Raw genomic sequence first — 24,895 nt, forward strand, 5'->3', positions numbered from 1 at the left:
GCACCATATTGTAAATACGGTGCAACCATGTTGTTGGGTGGCAAGTGTGACGCAAGAAAAGAGGTGCATCGGAACTGATGCACCACTTTCTCGTAAATCTGACCCTAAATGTCTTTTTGTCTGCAGAAATGCTATCACTTTCATATGAGAGATCAAGACATCAAGGAGTTGAGTGGATTGTGGCAAGGGAGACGGAGTTACCATGTATTACACAGAATAAAATACCCTCTGCTGTATGGTAAAAGGCACTGGAAGTCACTTCTGAGTTCCACAACCTTATTTGGCCTTTTTCCTCATCCCCCTTTATGGTGACAGAACTCGTCAGTGCCTTGCAATGTTCTTGTGATGTGCGGCAGAGGGTTCTTTATTCTACAAGTCACAGCGCGGAAAGACAAATTGTGTCCACATGTTGTTTCTGTGCAGCACAGAGAGAAGGAAGGTGTCACTGGCAGAGCTCAGTGAATGATTGTGTTTTTCCTGGTTTCTGTGTGGCTCCTAGCACCTGATCATACACTGTGTCACTCACGGCGCACAGGTACAGTCCTGAATCTCCCACTTCACTGATCTTCTTCTTTAGATGAAAGGACGTCTCTGACGTATTGTGGGGGGCACTGAAGCCCTTCTGCTCCTCCTGTCCATGTTCCTTCAGCAGCAGTTGGGGGGCTTCACACGGGGGCTGGAAGTGCCAGAAGAGATAGGGGTACCCGGACACCTTATAGGTGCAGTTTAAGGACAGGGGACTCCCCTCAGGCACCAACAGCTTCTCCGGGGTCTGAGACACTGACTGTGCCCCACTTTTACCTGAAACAAAGAGTTTAAAGGTTAAAAACAGAGCACAATGTACTCTTGTATTATTAATGCCTAGGGTGTTCTTTGGGACAACAGACATGGGAAGAGGAATATGGACCCACATCACCCCCGGCTCAGGCAGCTCCACTGGCTCCACGTCCAGAAGAGAGGCCAATTCAGGATTCTGATCCAGTCTTACAAAGTCCTACAAGACCAAGGCCCAGCATACATGAACCACCAGAACTTCCACCAAACCCCCCGTCTTCTGTGCTCCACCTCCCTCACACACATCCCCTGGATCTCCCGGAGCAACAGTGGCGGACGCTCCTTCTCCTACGTCGCAGTGAAATCATGGAACAACCTCCACCTTCACCTATGGACCTACCCCTCTCTCCTGGAATTCAGGAAGGGACTGAAGCTCTACAAGACCAAGGACCAGCATACATGAACCACCTGAACTTCCACCGAACCCCCCGTCTTCTGTGCTCCACCTCCCTCTCCATCACACCTACCCCCTGCATCTGTTGGAGCAACAGTGGCGGACTCTCCTTCTCCTACGTCGCAGTGAAATCATGGAACAACCTCCACCTTCACCTACGGACCTCACCTCTCTCCTGGAATTCAGGAAGTGACTGAAGCCCTGGATGTTCAACTGATCCAAGCAGCTACACTCCCGGCGCCTCGATACCCTCACGGTCACTAGCCGCCCTCTACGAATCCTCCTTGATTGAATGATTGATTTGTTTTAAACTGTTCAGCATGTACTGTGGAGCATGGCATATTTACTGTATGGCTGTTTAACTAATCTAATTTAAGGAGTTTCACTCTCAGCGCCTGGATACCCTCATGTGTGACAGGCAGCGCTTACAAATCCACCTTATAATGATGAGACAGATAAAACTCCAGGAGCTTTGAACACATTTGTCCTTTAGATGTTCAGAGGATCTTGAATGATTGACAGTTGTTTTGGTTAATTATTATCTGAAGTCTGCATTGATGTTTTTACATGTCTTCTTATATATTTAAATTCATGTTTATTCTCTGCAGTTACAATCACCAACTCAGTCACATGATGGCTCCAGATTACAATTGAAATACTATTTACCACCATAAATATGTCCACTATATACACCTGAGAAAGTAAAAAATATTACTACACAGCAGAAAGAATATCCACCAAAGTATTTACATTAATGCACGGCTCCTACTCTCTGCCACAGAGGAGCACACAGGAGCCTGACAATGCATCCTTGCAGCAGGCACATTACCCACCAGACTATTCAGAAACATCTGACAACTCTTATTATCAGGTGAAGATGAACTCACAGCATCAGCGCAGGATATCAGGTAAAAAAAACACAATCCAACATGTTACACACAATAGAACATGTTACACACCTGATTTCACAATAGAACATGTTACACCCAATAGAACATGTTACACACCTGATGTAACATTAGACTATGTTACACAGAATAGAATATGTTATACACAATGGAACATGTTACACACAACAGAACATGTTACACTCCTAACGTCACATAGAACATGCTACACACAACAGAACATGTTACACACCTGACGCCTCAGATAAAATAGCAGAATAGAACATGTCACACACAATAGAACGTGTTACACACAATAGAACGTGTCACACACAACATAACATGCTACACACAATAGAAAATGCTACACACCTGATGTCACAACACAACATGTTACCCACAATAGAACATGCTACACACAATCAAACATGTTACACATCTGATGTCACAATGAAACATGTTTCACACCTGACATCCCAATAGAACATGTTACACACAATAGACCATGTTACATACAACAGACCATGGTACACACAACAGAACATGTCACACACCTGTCACCAGGAGCAGTAGGGCCAGGCAGAGCAGAGGAAAATACATCTCTGCAGGACGGAGCTGAGATCACAACTGGTGCATCCGCTGCATGCACTGAGGGTGAGTGAGCTCAGCCCCTCCCTGGCATCATGCCCAGGGGTGCCATCTGCTGACTTCCTGTGACATCACAGCCCCTCTCTGGCAGCATGCCCATGTGTACCAGCTGCTGACTTAATGTGACATCATAGCCCCTCCCTGGCATCTGTAGGAAAGTACCATCTTTCTTGGCATGTAACCCCCATTTTTACATGTATGTCAGTATGTTTTTGCCTGTCTCACTGGGATCCTGCTGGTAAGGACCCCAGTGCTCATAATTTATGGCCTAATGTGTGTGTTGTCAGTAGTGCTTGACTATGTCACTGAGGTTCTGCTAACCAGAACCTCAGTGCTTCTGCTCTCTCTGCTTTTACATTTGTCACTATAGGCTAGTGACTTCATTTACCAATTTCAGCTGGCACACTGGACTCCACTTATAATTCTATAGTATATGGTAACTAGGTGCCCAGTGCATTGGGGTTCCAGGAGATCCTTACGGGCTGCAGCATTTCTTTTGCCACCTATAAGGAGCCTGCCATTGCATCCTGTGTGAAATAGTGCACACACTATTTCACAGCCATGTTCACTGCACTTAAGTAACTTATAAGTCACCTATATGTCTAACCTTCACTTGCTGAAGGTTAGGTGAAAAGTTACTAAGTGTGAGGGCACCCTGGCACTAGCCAAGGTGCCCCCACATAGTTCAGGGCCAACTCCCAGGACTTTGTGAGTGTGGGGGCACCATTACATGCGTGCACTACTACATATAGGTCAATACCTATAGGTAGCTTCACAATGGTAACTCCGAATATGGCCATGTAAGGTGTCTAAGAATATGGAATTGTCCCCCTATTCCAAATCTGGTGTTCGGGAGCCAATTCCATGCATCCTAGGGGCTCCACCATGGACCCCCAGTACTGCCAAACCAGCTCTCTGAGGCTTGCAATGCAGCTACAGCTGATTCCACCTCACAGACAGGGTTCTGCCCTCCTGGGGTCTGAGCAGCTCAGTCCCAGGAAGGCAGAACAAAGCATTTCCTTTGGGAGAGGGGTGTTACACCCTCTCCCTTTGGAAATAGGTGTAACAGGCTGGGGAGGGGTAGCATTCCCTCTGCCTCTGGAAATGTTTTGAAGGGTACAGATGGTGCCCTCCTTGCACAAGCCAGTCTACACTCTTTCAGGGACCCCCAGTCCCTGCTCTGGCGTGAAACTGGGCAAAGGAAAGGGGAGTGACCACTCCCTTGTCCAGCACCTCGCCGGGGGTGGTGCCCAGAGCTCCTCCAGTGTGTCCCAGACCTCTGCCATCTTGCTTTCCAAGGTGTAGAGGCCTTTGAGTGGCCAGTGGCAGCAGGTGATGTCAGAGACCCCTCCTGATAGGTCCTTACCTGATAAGGTAGCCAATCCCCCTCTCAGGGCTATTTAGGGTCTCTCCTATGGGTTCTCTTCAGATTCGACTTGCAAGTTTCCAGCAGGAATCCTCTGCAACTACTATTTCATCCCCTGACCTCGGATCGACCGCAGACTGCTGCAGGAACCGCTGTAACAGCAACAAAATATGCAGAAGGGCTACTTCTCCTCTGCAACTTCAGCTCCAGTCAGCTACTGCAACAGTTTCCATGGTGAGCACACTCTGAGCACTCCCTATCTTCAACCTGCACCAGAAGGACGAAGAAATCTCCTGTGGAGTGACGGAGTCACTTCCCTGCTCACGCAGGCACCTTCTAAATCGACGACTGATTCTCTTGGACACCTCTCATGGCGACGAGCGTGCTCCTTGGAACACAGAGGGTGGACCCCATCAACACAGACTGTCCTGAGGTCCTGCTGTTCCAACTTGGAGGAAGTAAGACCTTGCCTTCCCTGAGTACGACAGTACCCCTGTGCACTACATCTTCTTCACTCCTAAGGCCTCTGTGCACTCTGTGCAAAATTCCTTCATGTACAGCCTGACCCAATCCTCAGCATTCCATCCTGCGATGCTCAACTCGCTTAGTTGTTCTCCGGCGGTGTGGGACCTTCCTTTGTAGTGCTGCACCAATCACAATTTGCTGGTGTTCTCAGGGCTCTCTAAAGTGCTGAGAGCCCCCTCTTCCTCCTCACACAGAGTTGAGGCCCCCAGGTTCCTCCTGGGTCCAGATAGTGCCATTTTGATGCAAAACTGGACAATGGCTTGTTGGAAGAATCCAGCACCAAAACTCACCTGCATTCAACTTCTCTTTGTGGGACATCCATTGCATCATGCAGGAACCCGCTGACATCTTCCTTGGATGCATTTCTGCAGTCTTTGTCCAACCGGGGACTTTTCTTTCGCACACTCTTCTGGGTTGGCAGGGGCTCCTGTCCTTCCTGGAACTTCTTCAGACTTCTGGACTTGGTCTCCTTCCATTGCAGGGCTTCAGGTCCAGGAATCCACCATTTGCTGTTTGCAGTCTTGCTTGGTTCTTGAAATAACTCTAATCACGACTTGTAGTGTGACCTAAGGAAACTTGCAGTAATTTACTCCTACATCCTGGGCTCTGGGGTGGGGTAATTTAATTACCTTTACTGTATTTTTACTCTCCCAGCAATTCTCTACACACTACACTTGTCAAGGGGGAATTTGTGATTCGCATTCCACTTTCTTAGAATATGGTTGTGTTGCCCCTACACCTATTTTCTCCCATTGCATTCTATAGCATTTCTGTTGGACCTGGCTTTTTGACAGGGTCATCCCCAAACTTTTTGCCTTCCTCCTTTTCTTTTTCTGACCTCAGTTTTGCTGGCTTTTAGACTCTGCGCACTTTACCACTGCTAACCAGTGCTAAAGTGCATATGCTCTCTTCCTTTTTAAACATGGTAACTCTGGATCATACCTGATTGGACTATTTAATCTACTTATAAGTCCCTAGTACTGTGCACTACAGGTGCCTAGGGCCTGTAGATTAAATGCTACTAGTGGACCTGCAGCACTGGTTGTGCCACCCACTTAAGTAGTCCCCTTAACTTTGTCTCAGGCTTGCCATTGCAAGGCCTGTGTGTGCAGTTTCACTGCCACCTCAACTTGGCATTTAAAAGTACTTGCCAAGCCTAGAACTCCCCTTTTTCTACATATAAGTCACCCTTAATGTGTGCCCTAGGTAACCCGTAGGGCAGGGTGCTGTGTGGGTAAAAGGCAGGACATGTACCTGTGTAGTTATATGTCCTGGTACTGTAAGGCTCCTAAATTCGTTTTTACACTACTGTGAGACCTGCTCCCTTCATAGGCTAACATTGGGGCTGCCCTCATACACTGTTGAAGTGGCAGCTGCTGATCTGAAAGGTCATATTTAGTATGGCCAGAATGGTAATACAAAATCCTGCTGACTGGTGAAGTCGGATTTAATATTACTATTCTAGAAATGCCACTTTTAGAAAGTGAGCATTTCTTTGCACTTAAATCTTTCTGTGCCTTACAATCCACGTCTGGCTGGGCTTGGTTGACAGCTCCTTGTGCATTCACTCAGACACACCCCAAACACAGGGTACTCAGCCTCACTTGCAAACATCTGCATTTTGAATGGGTCTTCCTGGGCTGGGAGGGTGGAGGGCCTGCTCTCACACAAAGGACTGCCACACCCCCTACTGGGACCCTGGCAGACAGGATTGAACTGAAAGGGGACCTGGTGCACTTCTTAGCCACTCTTTGAAGTCTCCCCCACTTCAAAGGCACATTTGGGTATAAAACAGGGCCTCTGCCCTACCTCATCAGACACTTGCTGGAGAAGAAACCTGAACCAGAAACTGCATCCTGCCAAGAAGAACTGCCTGGCTGCTCAAAGGACTCACCTGTCTGCTTTCTACAAAGGACTGCTGCCTTGCTGAACTCTTGTCCGGCTGTGAAAGTGCTCTCCAAGGGCTTGGATAGAGCTTGCCTCCTGTTCCCTGAAGTCTCAGGACCAAAAAGACTTCTCTTTTTCACTTGGATGCTCCGTGCGCCAAAAATTTCGACGCACAGCTTGTTCCGCGGCGAGAAAAACGCTGCACACCGACGCTGATCGACGCGACGCTCTTGGGACGACCGAAAATCGGACGCACGGCTTCACAAGGACAACGCCGCCTGACCTCTAGAGGAGAAATCGACGCGACGCCTGCCGTGAGATAGTAATTTCGACGCGCAGCCCCGCAGACCGACGTCTAGAGGAGAAATCGATGCGACGCCTGCCGTGGGATCGTAATTTCGACACGCAGCCCAGCAGACCAACGCGCAGCCGGAGAACAAGCAGGAAAATCCACGCACAGACCCGGGACATCTGGTAATCCCTGCGATCCACAGAAAGAGACTGTCCGCGCGCCGGAAAACGACGCACGACTTCCCCGCGTGGAAAATAACGACGCGAGTCCGTGTGTGCTGGGGAGAAATCGACGCACACACCCTTTTTCCACGCACCTCTTCCTTTGTGGCCCTCTGAGGAGATTTTTCCACTCTAAACCAGGTACTTGTGCTTGAAAGAGACTTTGTTTATATTCTAAAGACTTAAGACACTTTATATAACTTTTCAGTGATATCTCTACAATTTCCCATTGCAACTTTATTCTTTTTGACCTACAATTATCCTGATAAATATTATATATTTTTCTAAACACTGTGTGGTGTATTTTTGTGGTGCTATATGGTGGTATTGTATGATTTATTGCACAAATACTTTACACATTGCCTTCTAAGTTAAGCCTGACTGCTCGTGCCAAGCTACCAGAGGGTGGGCACAGGATAATCTTGGATTGTGTGTGACTTACCCTGACTAGAGTGAGGGCTTTTGCTTGGAAAGGGGGTAACCTGACTGCCAACCAAAAACCCAATTTCTAACAATTTCCTATTGTTTGTACTATCCTTTAACTAATTACTTACCTTATTTTGCTGTCTAGTGCATATATTGTGTATAATACTTACCTCCAGAAGGAGTATTGTCTTTACTTGTGTATGAGTACAGTGTAACTCTAAGTGGTACTGCAGGAGCTTTGAATGACTCCTAGTTCAGCCTAAGCTGCTCTGCTATAGCTACCTCTATCCGCCTAAGCTGCTAGAACACTACTACATTTCACTAATAAGGGATAACTGGACCTGGTGTAAGGTGTAAGTACACAGGGTACCCACTACAAACCAGGCCAGCCTCCTACAGCATCATGACCAGGCGTGCCAGCTGCTGATTTCCTGCTGATGTCACAGCCCCCCCCTGGCATCATGCCTAGGGGTGCCAGCTGCTGTTTACCTGTGACATCACAGGCCCTCCCTAGCATCATGCAAAGGGGGCCAGCTGCTGACTTACTGATGATGCCACAGCTCTGCAAACTCAGCCAGCAGCCCCCTTCCACAGGCTGATAAAAATACAACAATCAGATGTTTTAGGGTCCTGGTCTTCTGCTCTGAGCAGATGAACCTGTTCCAAGTGCCATGAAGCCGTACAGAGGTATCTGCGCCACTAACAAAAGAAGTAACGTGGAAGTAACCGTGTGAGGGGCACCGCTCTGGGTATCTACAGGTTTTTTGGTGTCTCTGAACCCTTAATTCTCAGGTTCTCACACTCTGGTCCCTGCTCTGTCCCGCTTTAGTCTCTGTCGCTGACATACTTAAGTTCTACCTGACTCTAAGTGACACATCGGAGCATCAGCTTTCACCATTGTGACCAAGTACCCACACAACAAGCTCTAAATCATATCATAACTGAACCCTGGACTTGTGACAGAACCCCAAAGCGCTGTGCAAAACGCTTCTTCAGGAGAATCTACTGAAACCGTTAGAGAGAACAGTCACCCCGTGCCTCATATTACGTTGTTACCAGTCCAAGTAACAGTGTGTCTAACTGGGGTCTGACGAACACCAGTAAATCAGAGCCGACCACAGTGAAAAAAACTTGAATATCCGCTTCATGAATCTTTCACACTGTGACATGCGATAAGCATGCCTTAGCAACAGGATGAAGTTAGTTTAGCTTTACACCAAGCGTGTGCGCAAGTAATGTACACCCCATGGGAGGTGCCTGAAGACATCTACACACCATGGGAGGTGCCTGAAGACATCCACACAGCATGGAAGGTGCCTGAAGACATCTACACACCATGGGAGGTGCCTGAAGACATCCACACACCGTGGAAGGTGCCTGAAGACATCTACACACCATGGGAGGTGTCTGAAGACACCTACACACCATGGGAGGTGCCTGAAGACATCTACACACCATGACCACCTCGGCAGCTCTTTAATGGCTGCACATCTGGATACAGGGTCTCAAACTAGCTATCTTGCCCCTGTTGTGTCAGAAACCACATGCTTCACTGTGAACTCAGCATAGCGCCTTACTTCCATTGGGCATTAAATACGTCAACCATTCAAAGCAAACCAAACCACGCCTAAGCGGACATGTAAATGAAACCCTGGCTACTCCTCAAAATTGCTGATCATCACTTTCACTCAACTCATTCCTATGCTGGGGCTGAATCTTACTTTCATCTTTTGATTTGCTTAATCTCCTTCACAGACTCACTCTATCAAGGTTTCACAAAAACTACTAAAAAACTCTTGATCGGGGACTCAATCTGCTCACACTCTGGGGATTGCAAATCCAGGCTAACGCCTCAGCGGCATTAAGTGGGGTGGGCATAACTGGCGTAAATATCTCCAGTGTCATTACTCCTTATTACCACAAAACATTACTCTGTGTTACCATAAAACTACTTGTAATTGTGCTAAATTATGTGAGAAGGGTAACTCAGCATTTATTGCTTCCTTGCAATCTTAATGGGCTTGAGGATTGGAATTCTGAACCCAGTAGAGGTGTTGACTTCAGTTGTGTTGATTTGGAAGTGGATAATGGAATGTTCAGTCATTGTGAGTTGTGTGTTTGAGTTGTATTTGATGCCATCACTTGTAGCGAAGGTCAGGTCCATTGTATGTCCTGTGGTGTGTGTTGGTTCTGAGACAAGCTGAGTGAGTCTGATGTTGTTCAAATTCTCAAGGAGTGCTGTGGAGCAGTGGTGGTTTCGGTCTTCCAAGTGAAAGCTGAGGTCACGAAGAAGAATATAAGCTCTGGAGTCAATGGTGAGCGGAGCGAAGAAGTCTGTGATGAGGTTGGTAAAGGTGGCCCGAGGTCTTGGTGGGAGGTAGGTGAGGATTCTATTCAGAGTTTTCAAAGAGTTTCTGCTTGAATTGCAGATTCTCCATGAATAAGGTGATGTTCTCTGTGAATGTTGTAGATTTGATGGATTTCTTGGAGATGATAGCGAGTCCTCCTTCTCGCTTGTGAAGTTGTCCTGTTGAGCGATCTTGAAGCCCGTTGGTATTGCTCTACAATATCGGAAGCTGATGAGGGGTTGAGCCAGGTCTCTATGATGAAGAGAATGGTAGGTGCATCGCTGCTCAGCAGGTCCCATATTTTGGTTGTGTGTTTGCTGAGTGAGCGTGTGCTGAGAAGCATGCATGGTTGTAGGGTGTAGTGAATCCTATCTTGTTTTAATGGGAAGCAGGAGTTAGCTTAGTCTTCTGGCTTGCAGGCCTGTGTCCCCATCACCATTGACTTTTACCCTACTTTGCTTTCTCTGTTTAAGCTCAATTATTTAATGATATCTTTCTAACATGGCAGCATTGTTTTTAGTTATGACAACGTTTTAGTTTCCTGCTATCAGTACCACTCTGCTAAAGCGTCACTATCAGCGCCAGAAATAGATAAGATGTAGGTATTCAATTAGGTACTTTCCCACTTTTTGCATTCGAGGAATTGTTCATGTAATTGCCGCCCCAAGCATGTCTTGTTATCTATTGTTTGGGAACAGACCTATGTCAGGGGTCCGAGCAGATCTGTATAAATGCACCTCACATAGAGAGATTATCAGAGGGATTCTGACCAGATGCAATTGCTGCTATCGATGCTGCACATCTCCTTGACGCTGACCCAGTCTTCGTGTCCACACGGAGTCTGAGCTAGAGCTCTCATTCCAAGGTAACAAGGGCTGGGGGCTCCTCTCATGGATACTGCATTGGCAGATTCGGTTTATCACACCTAGCTCTCTTTAGGTTAGGGGTTAGGTTCATCATGATAGGGTATTAGGACATATTTCATGTCATTTCATGTTATTGCAAGATGTTGGGGGTCTTTGTATTAATGACTGCGCCACTGGATTCAAGCTAGCCTCGCTGATGAAGGGTGGTACCCTGAAACCAGTTCCAGGATGCTTGTTTCCTGTCCGGGGAAGACCTGGCCTAGCAGTTGGGCTGAACTGCTCCCATGGAGAACAGGGTCAAAACTGATTTGCATATGGCTGGGTCTAAACTGGGGTGACGTGGCGAGCAAAATAACGATGGATTAAATCCAGATCTGTGACTGGCGGTCAGTGTTTGAAAAGTTTCAACACTCTGTCCATCATTTTATTTTGTTTTGTGATGTTGCGTAGGAATTTCCTAGTCACCTTCAATCATAAGTACTGTCATCCCTAAACCATCAGTTTTCCCTAAAGCAAGAGTCAAACTAGGACATGGCACCACCAACAATGGTGTTTAGGCAATAATTTACAGATACTCTGGCTATCACTGTCTCACAATTACACAGGCACCCTACGTACCATAATACGGAGACGTCCGTGGTCTTAGGGAAGATCATCCTCAGCTGAACAGGGCACACCTAATTAGGCTGTAGGTTGTTCAAGCTTGAATCATAAAAAAGACTTTTTCTCCCAACTTGGTGTTCCATCTCTTTACCCATTACACAATATTGCTAACGCCATAGACATTCCTGAGAATGCTAGACAAGCATTAACATTTCACATAGTAGCGCATGGCTTAACAGACGAGGGCGAGGATGTCAAATTCATAGCAGAAGCTAGTGAAGCTTACCAAACAGAAACATTCTACTCTTGAGTCACCTTTCCTGAGGAAGACCAAATATCATTTACTTTCCACACATACAGAATTACAAAAAACCTCAACGGTACCAAGCATACCAATATCTTGAAATACCGATTACTTATCTAGAACATTAAAATTGTTTTAATGACGCCCTACCACAAATAATACAACCCGTGAGACCAGTTCCCTTAAGTAACGACGGACCAACGTGGCCTATGTTTGCCACATACACACCTCACCTGAGTATACAAAAGCTGCCCAATTTATTCATTGAGATAGTAACACTATAAAGGCGAATTCTTCTGTTCGTAATGCAAACTCTGAACACTACAGCAGCTCAGGCACCACCAGCACCTGCTGATTTACAATTGGCTAATCATGTCCCGCATTACTACTGCAGCTGTACATGCCACATGACTTGCTATGACTCATGATGGTGTGGGTCAGACAATAAACAATGGTGACACACTCCTGTATGTGTCACACATAAGATGTACCCCCATTGCAAATGTCTCATTCCACACACTGGTTGCCATGCACATACATGTGAGGGAATACAGACATCATCCCATCGACACATGTAGACCATATCAAATCAAATCAAATCATTAACATTTATAAAGCTCGCTACTCACCCGTGCGGGTCTCAGGGCGCTAGGGGGAAGGGGTTACTGCTGCTCGAAGAGCCAGGTCTTGAGGAGTCTCCGGAATACGGAGTGGTCCTGGGTGGTCCTGAGGCTGGTGGGGAGGGTGTTCCAAGTCTTGACCACCAGGTAGGAGAAGGACCTCCCACCCGCTGTGGAGCGGCGGATGCGAGGGACGGCGGCGAAAGCGAGGCTGGTGGAGCGGAGAAGACAGGTGGGGGCGTAGAAGCTGAGGTGTCGGTTGAGGTATACTGGTCCCTTGTTGTGGAGGGCTTTGTGTGCGTGGGTGAGAAGTCGGAAGGTGATCCTTTTGCTGATGGGGAGCCAATGCAGGTGTCTCAGGTGGGCGGAGATGTGGCCGTTGCGGGGTATGTCGAGGATGAGGCAGGCAGAGGCGTTTTGAATACGTTGCAGACGTTTCTGGAGTTTTGCGGTGGTCCCAGCATAAAGGGTGTTGCCGTAGTCTAGGCGGCTAGTGACGAGGGCGTGGGTCACGGTCTTTCTGGTGGCGGTGGGGATCCAGCGGAAGATCCTACGGAGCATGCGCAGGGTGAGGAAGCAGGAGCAGGACACGGCGTTGACTTGTTTGGTCATGGTGAGAAGAGGGTCCAAGATGAAGCCAAGGTAGCGAGCATGGTCTGAGGGGGTCGGTGCGGTGCCAAGGGCCGTGGGCCACCAGGAGTCGTCCCATGTGGTCGGGGTGTTGCCGAGGATGAGGACTTCCGTTTTGTCTGAGTTCAGTTTCAGACAGCTGAGCCTCATCCAATCTGCGACGTCCTTCATGCCATCTTGCAGGTTGGTCTTTGCGCTGGCGGGGTCCTTGGTGAGGGAGAGTATAAGTTGAGTGTCGTCGGCGTAGGAGGTGATGATGATGCTGTGCTTGCGTACGATGTCGGCGAGGGGGCTCATGTAGACATTGAAGAGTGTCGGGCTGAGCGAGGAGCCTTGAGGGATGCCGCAGATGATCTCGGTGGGGTCTGAGCGAAAAGGTGGGAGGTAGACTCTTTGAGAGCGGTTGGAGAGGAAGGAGGCGATCCAGTCCAGGGCCTGGCCTTGGATCCCGGTGGAGCGGAGGCGGATTATTAGGGTTCGGTGACAGACGGTGTCGAAGGCAGCTGAGAGGTCGAGGAGGATGAGGGCGACTGTTTCACCGTTGTCCATCAGGGTTCTGATGTCGTCTCTGACTGAGATGAGGGCGGTTTCAGTGCTGTGGTTGGCTCGGAATCCGGATTGTGAGGGGTCGAGAAGGTTGTTGTCTTCAAGGAAGTTGGTAAGCTGCTTGTTGACGGTCTTCTCTATGACTTTGGCAGGGAAGGGGAGGAGCGAGATGGGGCGGAAGTTCTTCAGGTCGCTTGGGTCAGCCGTAGGTTTCTTTAGTAGGGCGTTGACTTCGACGTGTTTCCAGCTTTCGGGGAAGGTAGCAGACGAAAAAGAGGAGTTGATGATGGTCTGGAGGTGCGGGCGATGATGTCGTCGGCTTTATTGAAGATGAAGTGTGGGCAGGGGTCCGAGGGGGCGCCGGAGTGGATTGAGTTTATGGTTGTTTTGGTTTCTTCTGTGTTGATGTGGATCCAGGCGTTGAGGGTGATGGCTGGGGGTGTGGGTTCAGTGTTGGTCGGCTGGGTCTGGTGTCCGAAGCTGTCGTGAAGGTCGGTAATCTTACGATGGAAGAAGGTGGCGAGGGAGTTGCACAGGTCTTGTGAGGGTGTGATGGCGTTGGCGTTGGGGTTGGAGAACTCTTTTACGATGCTGAAGAGTTCTCTGCTGTTGTGGCTGTTTTTGTCCAGTCTATCAGTGAAGAAATTCCTTTTGGCTGCGCGGATCAGGTGGTGGTGTTCGCGGGTAGCGTTCTTGAGGGCGGTCATGTTGTCAGCGGTGTGGTCCTTACGCCAGGCTTTCTCGAGGGCGCGACAGGTTTTCTTTGATTCCTTAAGGGTGTCAGAGAACCAGAGAGGTTTTTTGGTGTTGGCCTGTCTTGGAAGGCGTCTGAGGGGAGCATGGTTGTCTGCACAGTTGGTGATCCAGTTCATGAAGCTGAGGGCTGCGTCGTTAGGGTCGGCGGTGAAGGTAGGTTGGTTGTCGATGAGCGTGGAGAAAAGCTGTTTTTCGGGGATTTTGTTCCACTGTCGACGAGGGATGGGTTGAGTGCGGAGGTGGCGGGTCTTGCGTCGGAAGGTGAAGTGGACACAGCTGTGGTCAGTCCAGTGTGGAGCGGAGGCGTGGCTGAAGGAAACGTGTTTGCTGGCGGAGAAGATGGGGTCAAGCGTGTGTCCGGCGATGTGGGTGGGGGTGTTCACCAGTTGCTTGAGGCCGAGGTTGTCGAGCAGGGCGGTGGTGTTGGGGTCGTTGTTCTGTTCTAGATGGAAGTTGAGGTCGCCGAGGAGGATGTAGTCTGGCGAGGCGAGGGCGTGCGGGGAGATGAAGTCGGTGATGGAGTCGCTGAAGAGGGCGCGCCGTCCGGGGGGGCGGTAGATGAGTGATCCTCTGAGGGTGGTCCTGGGGTCAGTGCGGATCTGGAAGTGCAGGTGCTCGGCGGCGAGGGGGGTGTCTTCGGTGGAGGTGGTGACGCTGATGGAGTCTTTGAAGACAATGGCGATTCCTCCTCCTACTTGGTTTGTGCGGTCTTTCCTGGAAATCTTGTAGCCTTCGAGGATGGCTATGGCGATGTCGGGGCCGAAGAGGCGTTCATCCAGGTCTCCGTGATGAAGGGACGTCTGGTGCGACCGCCCCATCTGGGACCAGACTCACCTCTGGGAGGTCATTGCCCAGGATACAATCTAGGGGGAGGTCAGCACTGACTACCACCCTAATCCAGTCAAGGATACCCTCCCTCTCTAGGGACACTATGGCTACAGGTTTGGAGGTGACCTCCCCTGTGGCTATCCTGACTTTCTTTGTCTCTCCTGGGACATACATGCCTGGTGTCACTAACCGGTCACTCACTATAGTGTGACTGGCACAGGTGTCTCTCAGGCCAGTGGTAGGGATCCCATTCACCTGAATGGGGTGGAAGTGCCTACTTCCACCCTCAGGGATCACCAGCTTACCATCTGGTCCTGTCTCCCAGCTCAATGCTAAGAGGACTTCATCATCTGAGGAATCCTCCTCCATGGCTACACTGGACAGCCCAATGCTAACCACCTTCTTTGGACAGGCTGCATCTCCTCTGAAGTGACCTGTCTGCTGACAGTCAAAGCAAGCCCTACTGTCCAAGAGTTTTTTTAACCCAGGGTCTAACTGTCTCTGCTAGTCAGAGTGGGAGTGGGATTTACTCTCCTCCTTCTTAGGGTTCTGGGGTACAGAGGGAGTCTCTGTAGTGGGCTTACCACCTCCCTCCTTATGTTTTTGGGGACCTGTCCCCCCCTTCTTGGAGTCTCCCCCCTGGGACTTGACAACCACCCTGGTTCTCAACCACTCATCAGCTGCCTCCCCTAGCTCTCTAGGGTTGGTCTGCTTAGAGTCCACTAGATGCTGGCGTAACCTTTCTTGGGTACAATTGGTCAAGATGTGCTCTCTCATGATCAGATTGTATAACCCCTCATAAGTATCTACTTTGTTACCAATAATCCAGCCCTCTAGTGCCTTTAGTGAAATGTCCACAAAGTCAACCCAAGACTGGGTACTGACCTTCTGGGTGTCCCTGAACTTCATTCTATATTGCTCTGGGGTCAGACCAAACTTCTTGGCTAAGCACCTCTTCATACTAGGGTATGAATCTGCCTCCTCCCCCCTTAAGGTCAGAAGCCTATCCCTCCCTGAGTTGGGGGCCAACTCCCACAAAAGGGAACCCCAGTATTGAGGCCTAACCCTTCTTATTTGGAGTGCCCTCTCAAAGGCCCCAAGCCACTTATCTATGTCATCCCCCTCTACATAAGCAGGAACCACCCCCTTGGGTAATCTGGGGCAAACTCCCCCACCCATGGACACCTCAGCTTCTTTATCGCTGCTTCCATCTCTTTTCTCTTTGTATGCCCACTTTTTCTTTTCTAGGGCCAGCTTCTCTGCTTCCAAAGCTATGTAGGCTAGCTGGGCTTCCAGCTCTCTTTCTCTGATGGATGGGTTCTCTCTTCCTGAAAGGACCCCCTTCCTACCACTAGCTTTGGGTCTGCCCCTAGTGACTGTATCTACTGAGGACCGTTCTTCCTCATCCTCACTTGGGCTCAGATGCCTTCCCTCCCCTGAGAGGTTAGAGTTAGCATCTTCCCCTTTTTCTTCCTCCTCTGGAGCTTCCTCTGTGCCTAGCTCTTGGGCCTCAGCCCATGCTGTCAGGGATGTGATCAGGATTTGCTTCCTGAGGTCTGTGGTTGCAGGCAACCCTCTTTCAGTACACAACCCCCTAAGCTGGACTACTGTCAGTGTGGGTAGGCTAGCCAGATCAAGCTCCATGGTTCCCTAGTTTTGTGTCAACAAAAACTTTTTTGCAAAAATAGGAAACAAGAATTTAGAAAAATTACAAAAATTCAATAATTGAAATTAATCCAAATTTAAAAATTAATAACAATTTTTGCACTAGGACAATTTAAAGGATTTTTAATTTGTTTTACCCAAAACTGTAACGTGATATTGAACACAAGTACAGGATCCCGTCGCTGCTTCCAATTATGTTGGAAAATGGGTTATTGGTAAGGGCAGGTAGGTACCTACATCTAGCAACAAGCCACTAACCTCCAATTAGGTACAGTTAGATCTCAGTAAATTAATCCCAGCTCAACCCTTGGTAGCTTGGCAACGAGCGTCAAGGCTTAACTTAGGAGACAAAGGCCCTCATTCTGACCCTGGCGGTCGGTGATAATGCGGCGGCCAAGCCGCCAACAGACCGGCGGTCCAAAATATGCAATTCTGACCCTGGCGGGAACCGCCAACACAGCCCGCCGCATTAACACTCCGCCCGCCACGACGGAACAAACAAACAGCGCGGCGGTCCCCGCCAACAGCCAGGCGGCAGACAATGTACCGCCCACCCTATCACGACCCACCAATCCGCCACCTTTTCCGGGGCGGGAGCACCGCCGATAAAAACACGGCGGAAACAGACTACGAACGGGAAAACGCTCACCTCCACATACTCCACGCGAGATTCCGGCAGTATGGAACCCGAGTTGCAGGTCATCCCCGCACTCCTATACCTGCTCCTGTACCAGGAGCACGCCCGGCGGCGCGGAAGACATCGGTGAGTACTGCACCTACGACACAGGGGAGGGAAAAGATTACCTGCACACACCCACCCACCCACACCCACTACAACACACACATCAATGCATTCCCACAGATCACTGTCACAACCCACAAACCCCCCCCTCCGAAATAATGCAAAGACCAAAAGAAGAGATCTTAAACGGGCAGATATATTGAAAAATGGACAGCAGTAATCCCAATAAATAAATAAACTATGTACAAAATATATACAGCTACTAAATGTAGTCCAACCACTGTCCGTGGACCACAGGGGTCCTGAGCAAAGGGGCAAGGCCCAGTCCCATGACAAGAACTCCACGGAGAGAACACTGCAGGGGCATCAGAAAGAAAATAGGACAGGCACCTCAGGGGGAAGGGAAGGGGGGGCACCTCAGCCACTTGAGTACACGACGCCAGATCCACGAGGGGACTCCATGACCACTGGGCCATCCTGGGGAGAGCAAAGCCACAGTCCATACAGTCCATACAGTGGGTGGCCTGCCCACTGGGCCATCCTGGGGAGAGCAAAGCCACAGTCCAAACAGTCCATACAGTGGGTGGCCTGCCCACTGGGCCATCCTGGGGAGAGCAAAGCCACAGTCCAAACAGTCCATACAGTGGGTGGCCTGCCCACTGGCCCATCCTGGGGAGAGCAAAGCCACAGTCCATACAGTCCATACAGTGGGTGGCCTGCCCACTGGCCCATCCTGGGGAGAGCAAAGCCACAGTCCAAACAGTCCATAACAGACTCCACTGCCACTGGAGGAGGCATGTTGGCCAGAGGACATCCTGCAGCCCTGCCCGAGACAGATCCTGCCCTGCCACGTCTGCCAAAGGGCCAGCGGTTCCTGCCTGGAAGGGACCAGTTCAGCGGTCCTTGCCTTGAAGGGCCCAGTTCAGCGGTTCTTGCCTTGAAGGGCCCAGTTCAGCGGTGCTTGAGACGGCGGGGCCCAGTTCTGCGGTTCTTGAGACGGCGGTCCCCAGCGGAGCGGTGCTTGAGACGGCGGGGCCCAGTTCAGCGGTTCTTGCCTTGAAGGGCCCAGTTCAGCGGTGCTTGAGACGGCGGGGCCCAGTTCTGCGGTTCTTGAGACGGCGGTCCCCAGCAGAGCGGTGCTTGAGACGGCGGGGCCCAGTTCAGCGGTTCTTGCCTTGAAGGGCCCAGTTCAGCGGTGCTTGAGACGGCGGGGCCCAGTTCTGCGGTTCTTGAGACGGCGGTCCCCAGCGGAGCGGTGCTTGAGACGGCGGGGCCCAGTTCAGCGGTTCTTGCCTTGAAGGGCCCAGTTCAGCGGTTCTTGAGACGGCGGTCCCCAGCGGAGCGGTGCTTGAGACGGCGGGGCCCAGTTCAGCGGTTCTTGCCTTGAAGGGCCCAGTTCAGCGGTTCTTGAGACGGCGGGGCCCAGTTCAGCGGTGCTTGAGACAGCGGGGCCCAGTTCAGCGGTGCTTGAGACGGCGGGGCCCAGTTCAGCGGTGCTTGAGACGGCGGGGCCCAGCGGAGCGGTGCTGGAGACGGCGGCCGGTCTATGGCCAACTGCTCATTGCCTGGTGGTGCCCTCCTGGGCAGCGGGGATGGGTCCTCCCTGGGCAGCGGCTATGGGGGTGGTGGGCTCCTCCTGGGCAGCAGGCCTGCTGCCTGACCTCTCCGCCTTGCTGCCCTTGCCCTCCTTAGTCGGGAGTCTGTGGCCCTTTCCTCCCTTTGGAGCTGTGGCTGGTGACGGTGTCTGGGTGGTGTCCTGGGGGGATGTAGAACCCGGGCTCCTGCGGCGCCCCTTCCGCCTTCTGCTCCTCTTCCCAGGGGGTGGGCCGGCTGTCCCCTTGCTGCTGGGCGAAGATCCAGACATGCGGGCTGGTGGGCTCCAATATCCCTGCACCCTTGTCAAGGGGGCTGCAGGGCTGGTGGTGGCTGAGGTGCTCTTCTTACCCCGACGAGAAGGAGGGGGGGGCTCAGGGTCAGGAAAGAAGTTAGCAGTGGCGAGGAAGAGTTTCTTGGGACAATGGAGAGTGGTAGGTACAGTGGGAATGGGAGTGGAGGGACAGGATGTGGTTGTAGGTGAGTCACGTTTGCTGTCTTTGGGTGCAGGTGCAGGAGGGATAGGCTGTCGTGAGGTGGATGGCTGTTGGGTGGGTGGGTGGCTGCGTTTGTGTGGTGTGGAAGAGGGGGTGACAGACACAGTGGGAGAGGACACAGGGGACGTGTAAATGGCAGTGGGGGTGGTGACTGCACGTGTGCGGACTGTACTGGAGGGTGTGCTGGTGATGGAAACACTGGCTGATGGTGAGGTGAATGGAGGTGTGAGTGTAGACGTCACAGGGAGGGAGGAGGGAGACGAGGAGGTGGGGGTCACAGAGGTGGTAGTGACTGTTGGCATGTCTGCATCGGAATGTTGCGTGTGTGAATGTCTGCGTGATCTGTGGTGCTTATGTTTGGATGAGCTGCTCTTGGGTGTTGAGGTGTGTGCAGGCTCGTCTGATGGTGTGGGTGGGACAGGCAGAGGAACAGGAGACTGGGAGGAGGGAGTTAGTAGAGGGAGGCAGGAGACAGGGACAATGGCTGCTGTCAGTGCTGAGGCCAGAGCCTGGAACGATCGCTGATGGGCAGCCTGACCCGAATGAATGCCCTCCAGGTACGCATTGCTGCGATGAACCTCCCTCTCCACCCCCTGGATGGCATTCAAAAGGGTAGTCTGCCCAACAATGAGCGTTCGGAGGAGGTCACTGACCTCCTCACTGAGGGCAGCGGGGGTAACAGGGGCAGGGCCTGAGGTGCCTGGGGCGAAGGAGATGCCCGGCTTCCTGGCAGAGCGGGCACGGGGCGAACGCTGAGGGGCTGCTGGGAGGGCGGAGATGGTGCGCTGGGTGGCGGCTGTACCTGTAATGGCGGGGGGCATGGATGGTGCCACCCCCGCAAGGGAGCTCCCTTCCGAGGACGTGTCCGTGTCGCTGCAGGGTCCAGTCATCCCCGTTGTGGAGCTCCCCTCGCCCTCCGTCTCACTGGTCCAGTCAGACTCTGTGGCATGGCCCTCCTGGGCCATGTGAGATGCAGCTCCCTCCTGCCCCGATGCCACTTCTCCTCCGCCTGATGATGCTGATGCACACAAGCACAGAAAGACAAACAAAAAGGGGGGGGGAGAGAGAAATAAAGAGATTTTGAGTACATGGATCACCGGTACAGTTAGCGGACATGACAGACACAGATGCCCCCTGCACTAAGTTGCGCACTTGGGGTCCGCTACGCATTCCGTGGAACATGCCCTACACGCCTAGAGTTGACAACTGCACCCATGGATGACACGGCCCAGGGATGGCTGTACTGACACACTACTGAGGGTGGTGGCTGGGGACACAGGGGCTTACGGGGGTGCCCAGCCTACAGATATCGCCCTGGCCTAGGGGGACCCACAGCCCTCCTCCCCCACCCAGACACCTCCACTGCGCGACAACAGAGTAGATTATGCTTGTACTCACCCCCTTGTGTCTGCTGTGCTGCCCTCACGCGCCCATCCAAATCAGGGTAGGCCACCGCCAGGATCCGGAACATCAGGGGGGTCAGTTGACGGCAGGCATCCCGCCTACGTTGGGAGGCCATCCCCAGCAGAGACTCGGCGGTCTTCTTGGTCCCGCGGCGGATGTCCTCCCACCTCTTGCAGCAGTGGGTGCCCCGTCGATGGTGGACCCCCAGGGTCCGGACTTCCTTGGCGATGGCACGCCAAATCCCGATCTTCTCATGGGCGCGGACCTATGTGACACGTACAGGGAGGGAGAAATACCACGTTCAAGTTTGTCTGCATTTTCGTTGCCAGTGGCCCAACGCCCCCCATCCCCGCCATGCCCCCCGCCAGGCCCAACATGCCCCCCATCCCCGCCAGGCCCCCCACCAGGCCCCCCGCCAGGCCCAACATGCCCTCCATCCCCGCCAGGCCCCCTGCCATGCCCCCCGCCAGGCCCAACATGCCCCCCATCCCCGCCAGGCCCCCGCCATGCCCCCCGGCATGCCCCCCGCCATGCCCAACATGCCCCCCATCCCCGCCAGGCCCCCCGCCAGGCCCCCCGCCATGCCCCCCGCCAGGCCCAACATGCCCCCCCTTCCCTGCCAGGCCCCCCGCAAGGCCCCCGCCAGGCCCAACATGCCCCCCATCCCCGCCAGGCCCCCCGCCATGCCCCCCGCCAGGCCCAACATGCCCCCCATCCCCGCCAGGCCCCCCGCCAGGCCCCCCGCCATGCCCCCGCCAGGCCCAACATGCCCCCCATCCCCGCCAGGCCCCCTGCCATGCCCCCAAGCCAGCCAGTGGCCCCAAATCCATATTGAATTAAACTCACTTGTTGGTCTGGAGGACCGTAGAGTAGCGCATACTGGGGGAGGACCCCATCCACAAGTTTCTCCAACTCCTCTCCAGTGAAGGCAGGGGCCCTTTCCCCAGTCGCAGCAGCCATTGTCCCTTCCAGACCGAGGTCACAGCAACACTTGCAGTATAGGTCCTCTCCTGTGAAAGTTCAAGTCGCAAGTGGATAAGTAGATAGAAAATGGCGGTCACGCCCGCGGCGGTGCGTACCGCGGCGGTGCATACCGCCACCGCCCTTCGCCATTGGCTCCTGAAACCCATAGGCTTTAATGTTAACCAATGCGGCTTCGCGCCGCGGTCTTCGACCGCCGACCGCCGCGGTGTGCCACGCCAGCGCATTGACCTCACATCCCATTGTCACACTTCACAGGTCAGGCAGCCGCCATTTCGAGGGTCCACATGGCTCAATTTCAACTGCGTCACACCGGCCTAGGCCTTGCATAGCCACTCAGACACGCCATTCACTGCATAGAGAATCGTTTACTGTGCAAGCTGTGAGTACGTACCTGTGGGTTGCTTGACTCTGTGCTCCATGTTGTCCTTTCTAGGCACCGTCCGCTGGGTTTGGCGAGGAGACGGATGAATCCTCGCATGTACCGACCGCTGGTGGACCTGTCGACAATGGAAGAACGCCACATTATCCTGACCTACCGGCTTGACCGTGCCACTATACATGAACTGTGTGCCCAGCTGGAGCCCGACCTGATGTCCCCCATCCGCCAACCCACAGGGATTCCCCCTCTGGTGCAGGTCCTGTCAGTACTCCATTTCTTGGCAAGTGGGTCATTTCAGACAACAGTGGGAATTGCTTCTGGGATGTCTCAGCCCATGTTTTCGAAGGTGTTATCCAGAGTGCTGTCTGCCCTGATGAAATACGTGAGGAGCTACATCATTTTCCCTGAGGTGGGCGAATTGGCTACAGTGAAGGGTGATTTCTATGCCCTTGGACATATTCCCAACGTCATTGGTGCCATTGATGGGACCCATGTGGCTTTGGTTCCCCCAAGAGACAGGGAGCAGGTGTACAGGAACAGAAAAAGTTACCATTCCATGAACATCCAGGTGGTGTGTTTGGCTGACCAGTACATCTCGCATGTAAATGCCAAGTTCCCTGGGTCAGTGCATGACGCCTACATCCTGAGGAATAGCAGCATCCCTTACGTGATGGAACAGCTAGAGAGACACCGTGTATGGCTATTGGGGGACTCTGGGTACCCCAACCTGTCGTGGCTACTGACCCCAGTAAGGAATCCCCGGACCAGGGCAGAGGAACGGTACAATGAGGCCCATGGGCGTACTAGGAGGGTGATCGAACGCACCTTTGGCCTCCTAAAGGCCAGGTTTCGGTGCCTGCATATGACAGGTGGATCCCTAATGTACTCACCTAAGAAGGTGTGTCACATCATCGTGGCCTGCTGCATTCTTCACAACCTGGCTTTGCGCCGCCAGGTGCCTTTCCTGCAGGAGGATGGTCGAGACGGTGGTGTAGTGGCAGTTGTGGAACCTGTGGAGAGTGACGAGGAGGAAGACGACGGGGCTGAAACAGACAACAGGGACAGAATCATTGAACAGTACTTCCAATAGGACACAGGTAACAATTCAAACATAATTTAGTAAATGTGAACTACTCTCCTGCATCTCTGCTGCCTGTCTATTTGCCCCAGTGTATGATGACTGAGTTGTCGCTTTTCCCTCCCTATTTCAGATCTGGGGTCCCCACTACGAGTCCTGTGCTTCGTTTCCCCATGGACTACAGCTTTGTGGCAGCTGTTTGTTGACTTCACTATGTACAAGGACATATTTGCACTGTCATGTCAATTACAATATTTTGAAATCACAGCCAGACTCCAGATAGTTTTGTGCAAAATGGGTGTTTATTTCAGTGCTCAAAATGGGATGGGTGGTTTCAAGTGGGTGGGGGCTATGGTGAAGGAATGTCCATGGCAGAGTCCAGAGTAACAGTCACACAGGTGCATTGTCCAGAGGCCTGTGGAGAGATGGAGCATGGGCAGTTCAAGGATGGACAGGGTGACAATGTGGGACAGTGGGATGACATCAGGTGGTATCCTTTGCTGGCGGGGGTCTTGACATCCTACTCTGTCTTCTTGCGAGATCTCAGGGCCCTCTTGCGGGGTGGTTCTTCTCCTGCAGGAGGTGGGGGTCTGGTGGGCTGCTGTTGTGCGGGGGCCTCCTGTCCACTAGCGCCGGCGGAGGTGGTTGGCTGTTCTTGGTCCAGGCTAGTGGCAGGGGCCCTTTGTTGTTGTTGAGTGTCCGTCCTGGTGTTGATGAGGTCCTGCAGCAGCCCTACCATGGTAACCAGGGTGGAGGTGAGGGCTCTGATGTCCTCCCTGTACCCCCGATAGTGTTCCTCCTGCAGTACCTGGATCTCCTGGAACTGGGCCAGTACCGTCGCCATCGTCTCCTGGGAGCGGTTGCATGCTCCCATGATGGTGGTGAGGGCCTCGTGGAGAGTGGGTTCCCTGGGCCCGTCCCCCCCCTGTCGCACAGCTGCCCTCCGAGTTGCCCTGTTTCCCTGGGCCTCTGCCCCCTGGCCGGTGTGCCCACTACCACTGCCCCCAGGTCCCTGTTGTTGTTGGGGTGGTGGGTTATCCTTGGTGCCCTGTAGTGGTAGACACACCGCAGATTGACGCGCCCTGGAGACAGAGGCATGGGCCCGCTGGGTGGGAGCTGTGCTGGTGTTCCCAGAGGGGTTTGGGTCTGTAGTGGCCTGTGCCTGCGTGAGGGGAACCGACTGTCCAGAGGTCCCCGATGGTCCGGGCTGGTCATCAGTGTCCAGGTCGACAGAGCTGCTGTCATCGCTGACGGCCTCTTGGGTGGGGGGTGTGGAGAATTCTGGGCCCTCCGTGGCGGTGTGTTGACGGTCGGGTCCTGCAGGGGTATAGAGGTATGGTTATAGTTTCAATGCGTGGCATATGGGTGTATCTGTGGGTTCCCGTGTCCCCAAGTGCTGGCATTCGTGTGTGGGGGCTTTGGTGAGGGTGGCTTGTGGGGGGGATGTGTCTATGCATTGGGCATGCTTTGGTGATGGGTGTCCATGCTTAGTGGACGCATGCAGGCCTAGGTTTTGGGATGTGTGGGTTGTGATGGTGAGACATTGGCAGGGAATAGGTGTGCTGGGGGTGG

The 24,895-nt window shown here is 52.3% G+C and overlaps 1 gene segment (V, D, J or C); it reads right to left on the reverse strand.

The window, feature by feature from the left end:
- Window positions 1-442: 442 nt before the first annotated feature.
- Window positions 443-8,378, reverse strand: LOC138288392 (T cell receptor alpha variable 3-like). The segment is given in 2 exon segments: window positions 443-801; window positions 8,339-8,378. Coding segments are annotated over 2 exon segments (399 nt in total).
- Between the last annotated feature and the right edge of the window lie 16,517 nt (window positions 8,379-24,895).

Source organism: Pleurodeles waltl, chromosome 4_1 (assembly GCF_031143425.1).
Source record: "Pleurodeles waltl isolate 20211129_DDA chromosome 4_1, aPleWal1.hap1.20221129, whole genome shotgun sequence".
Taxonomy (NCBI): Eukaryota; Metazoa; Chordata; class Amphibia; order Caudata; family Salamandridae; genus Pleurodeles; species Pleurodeles waltl.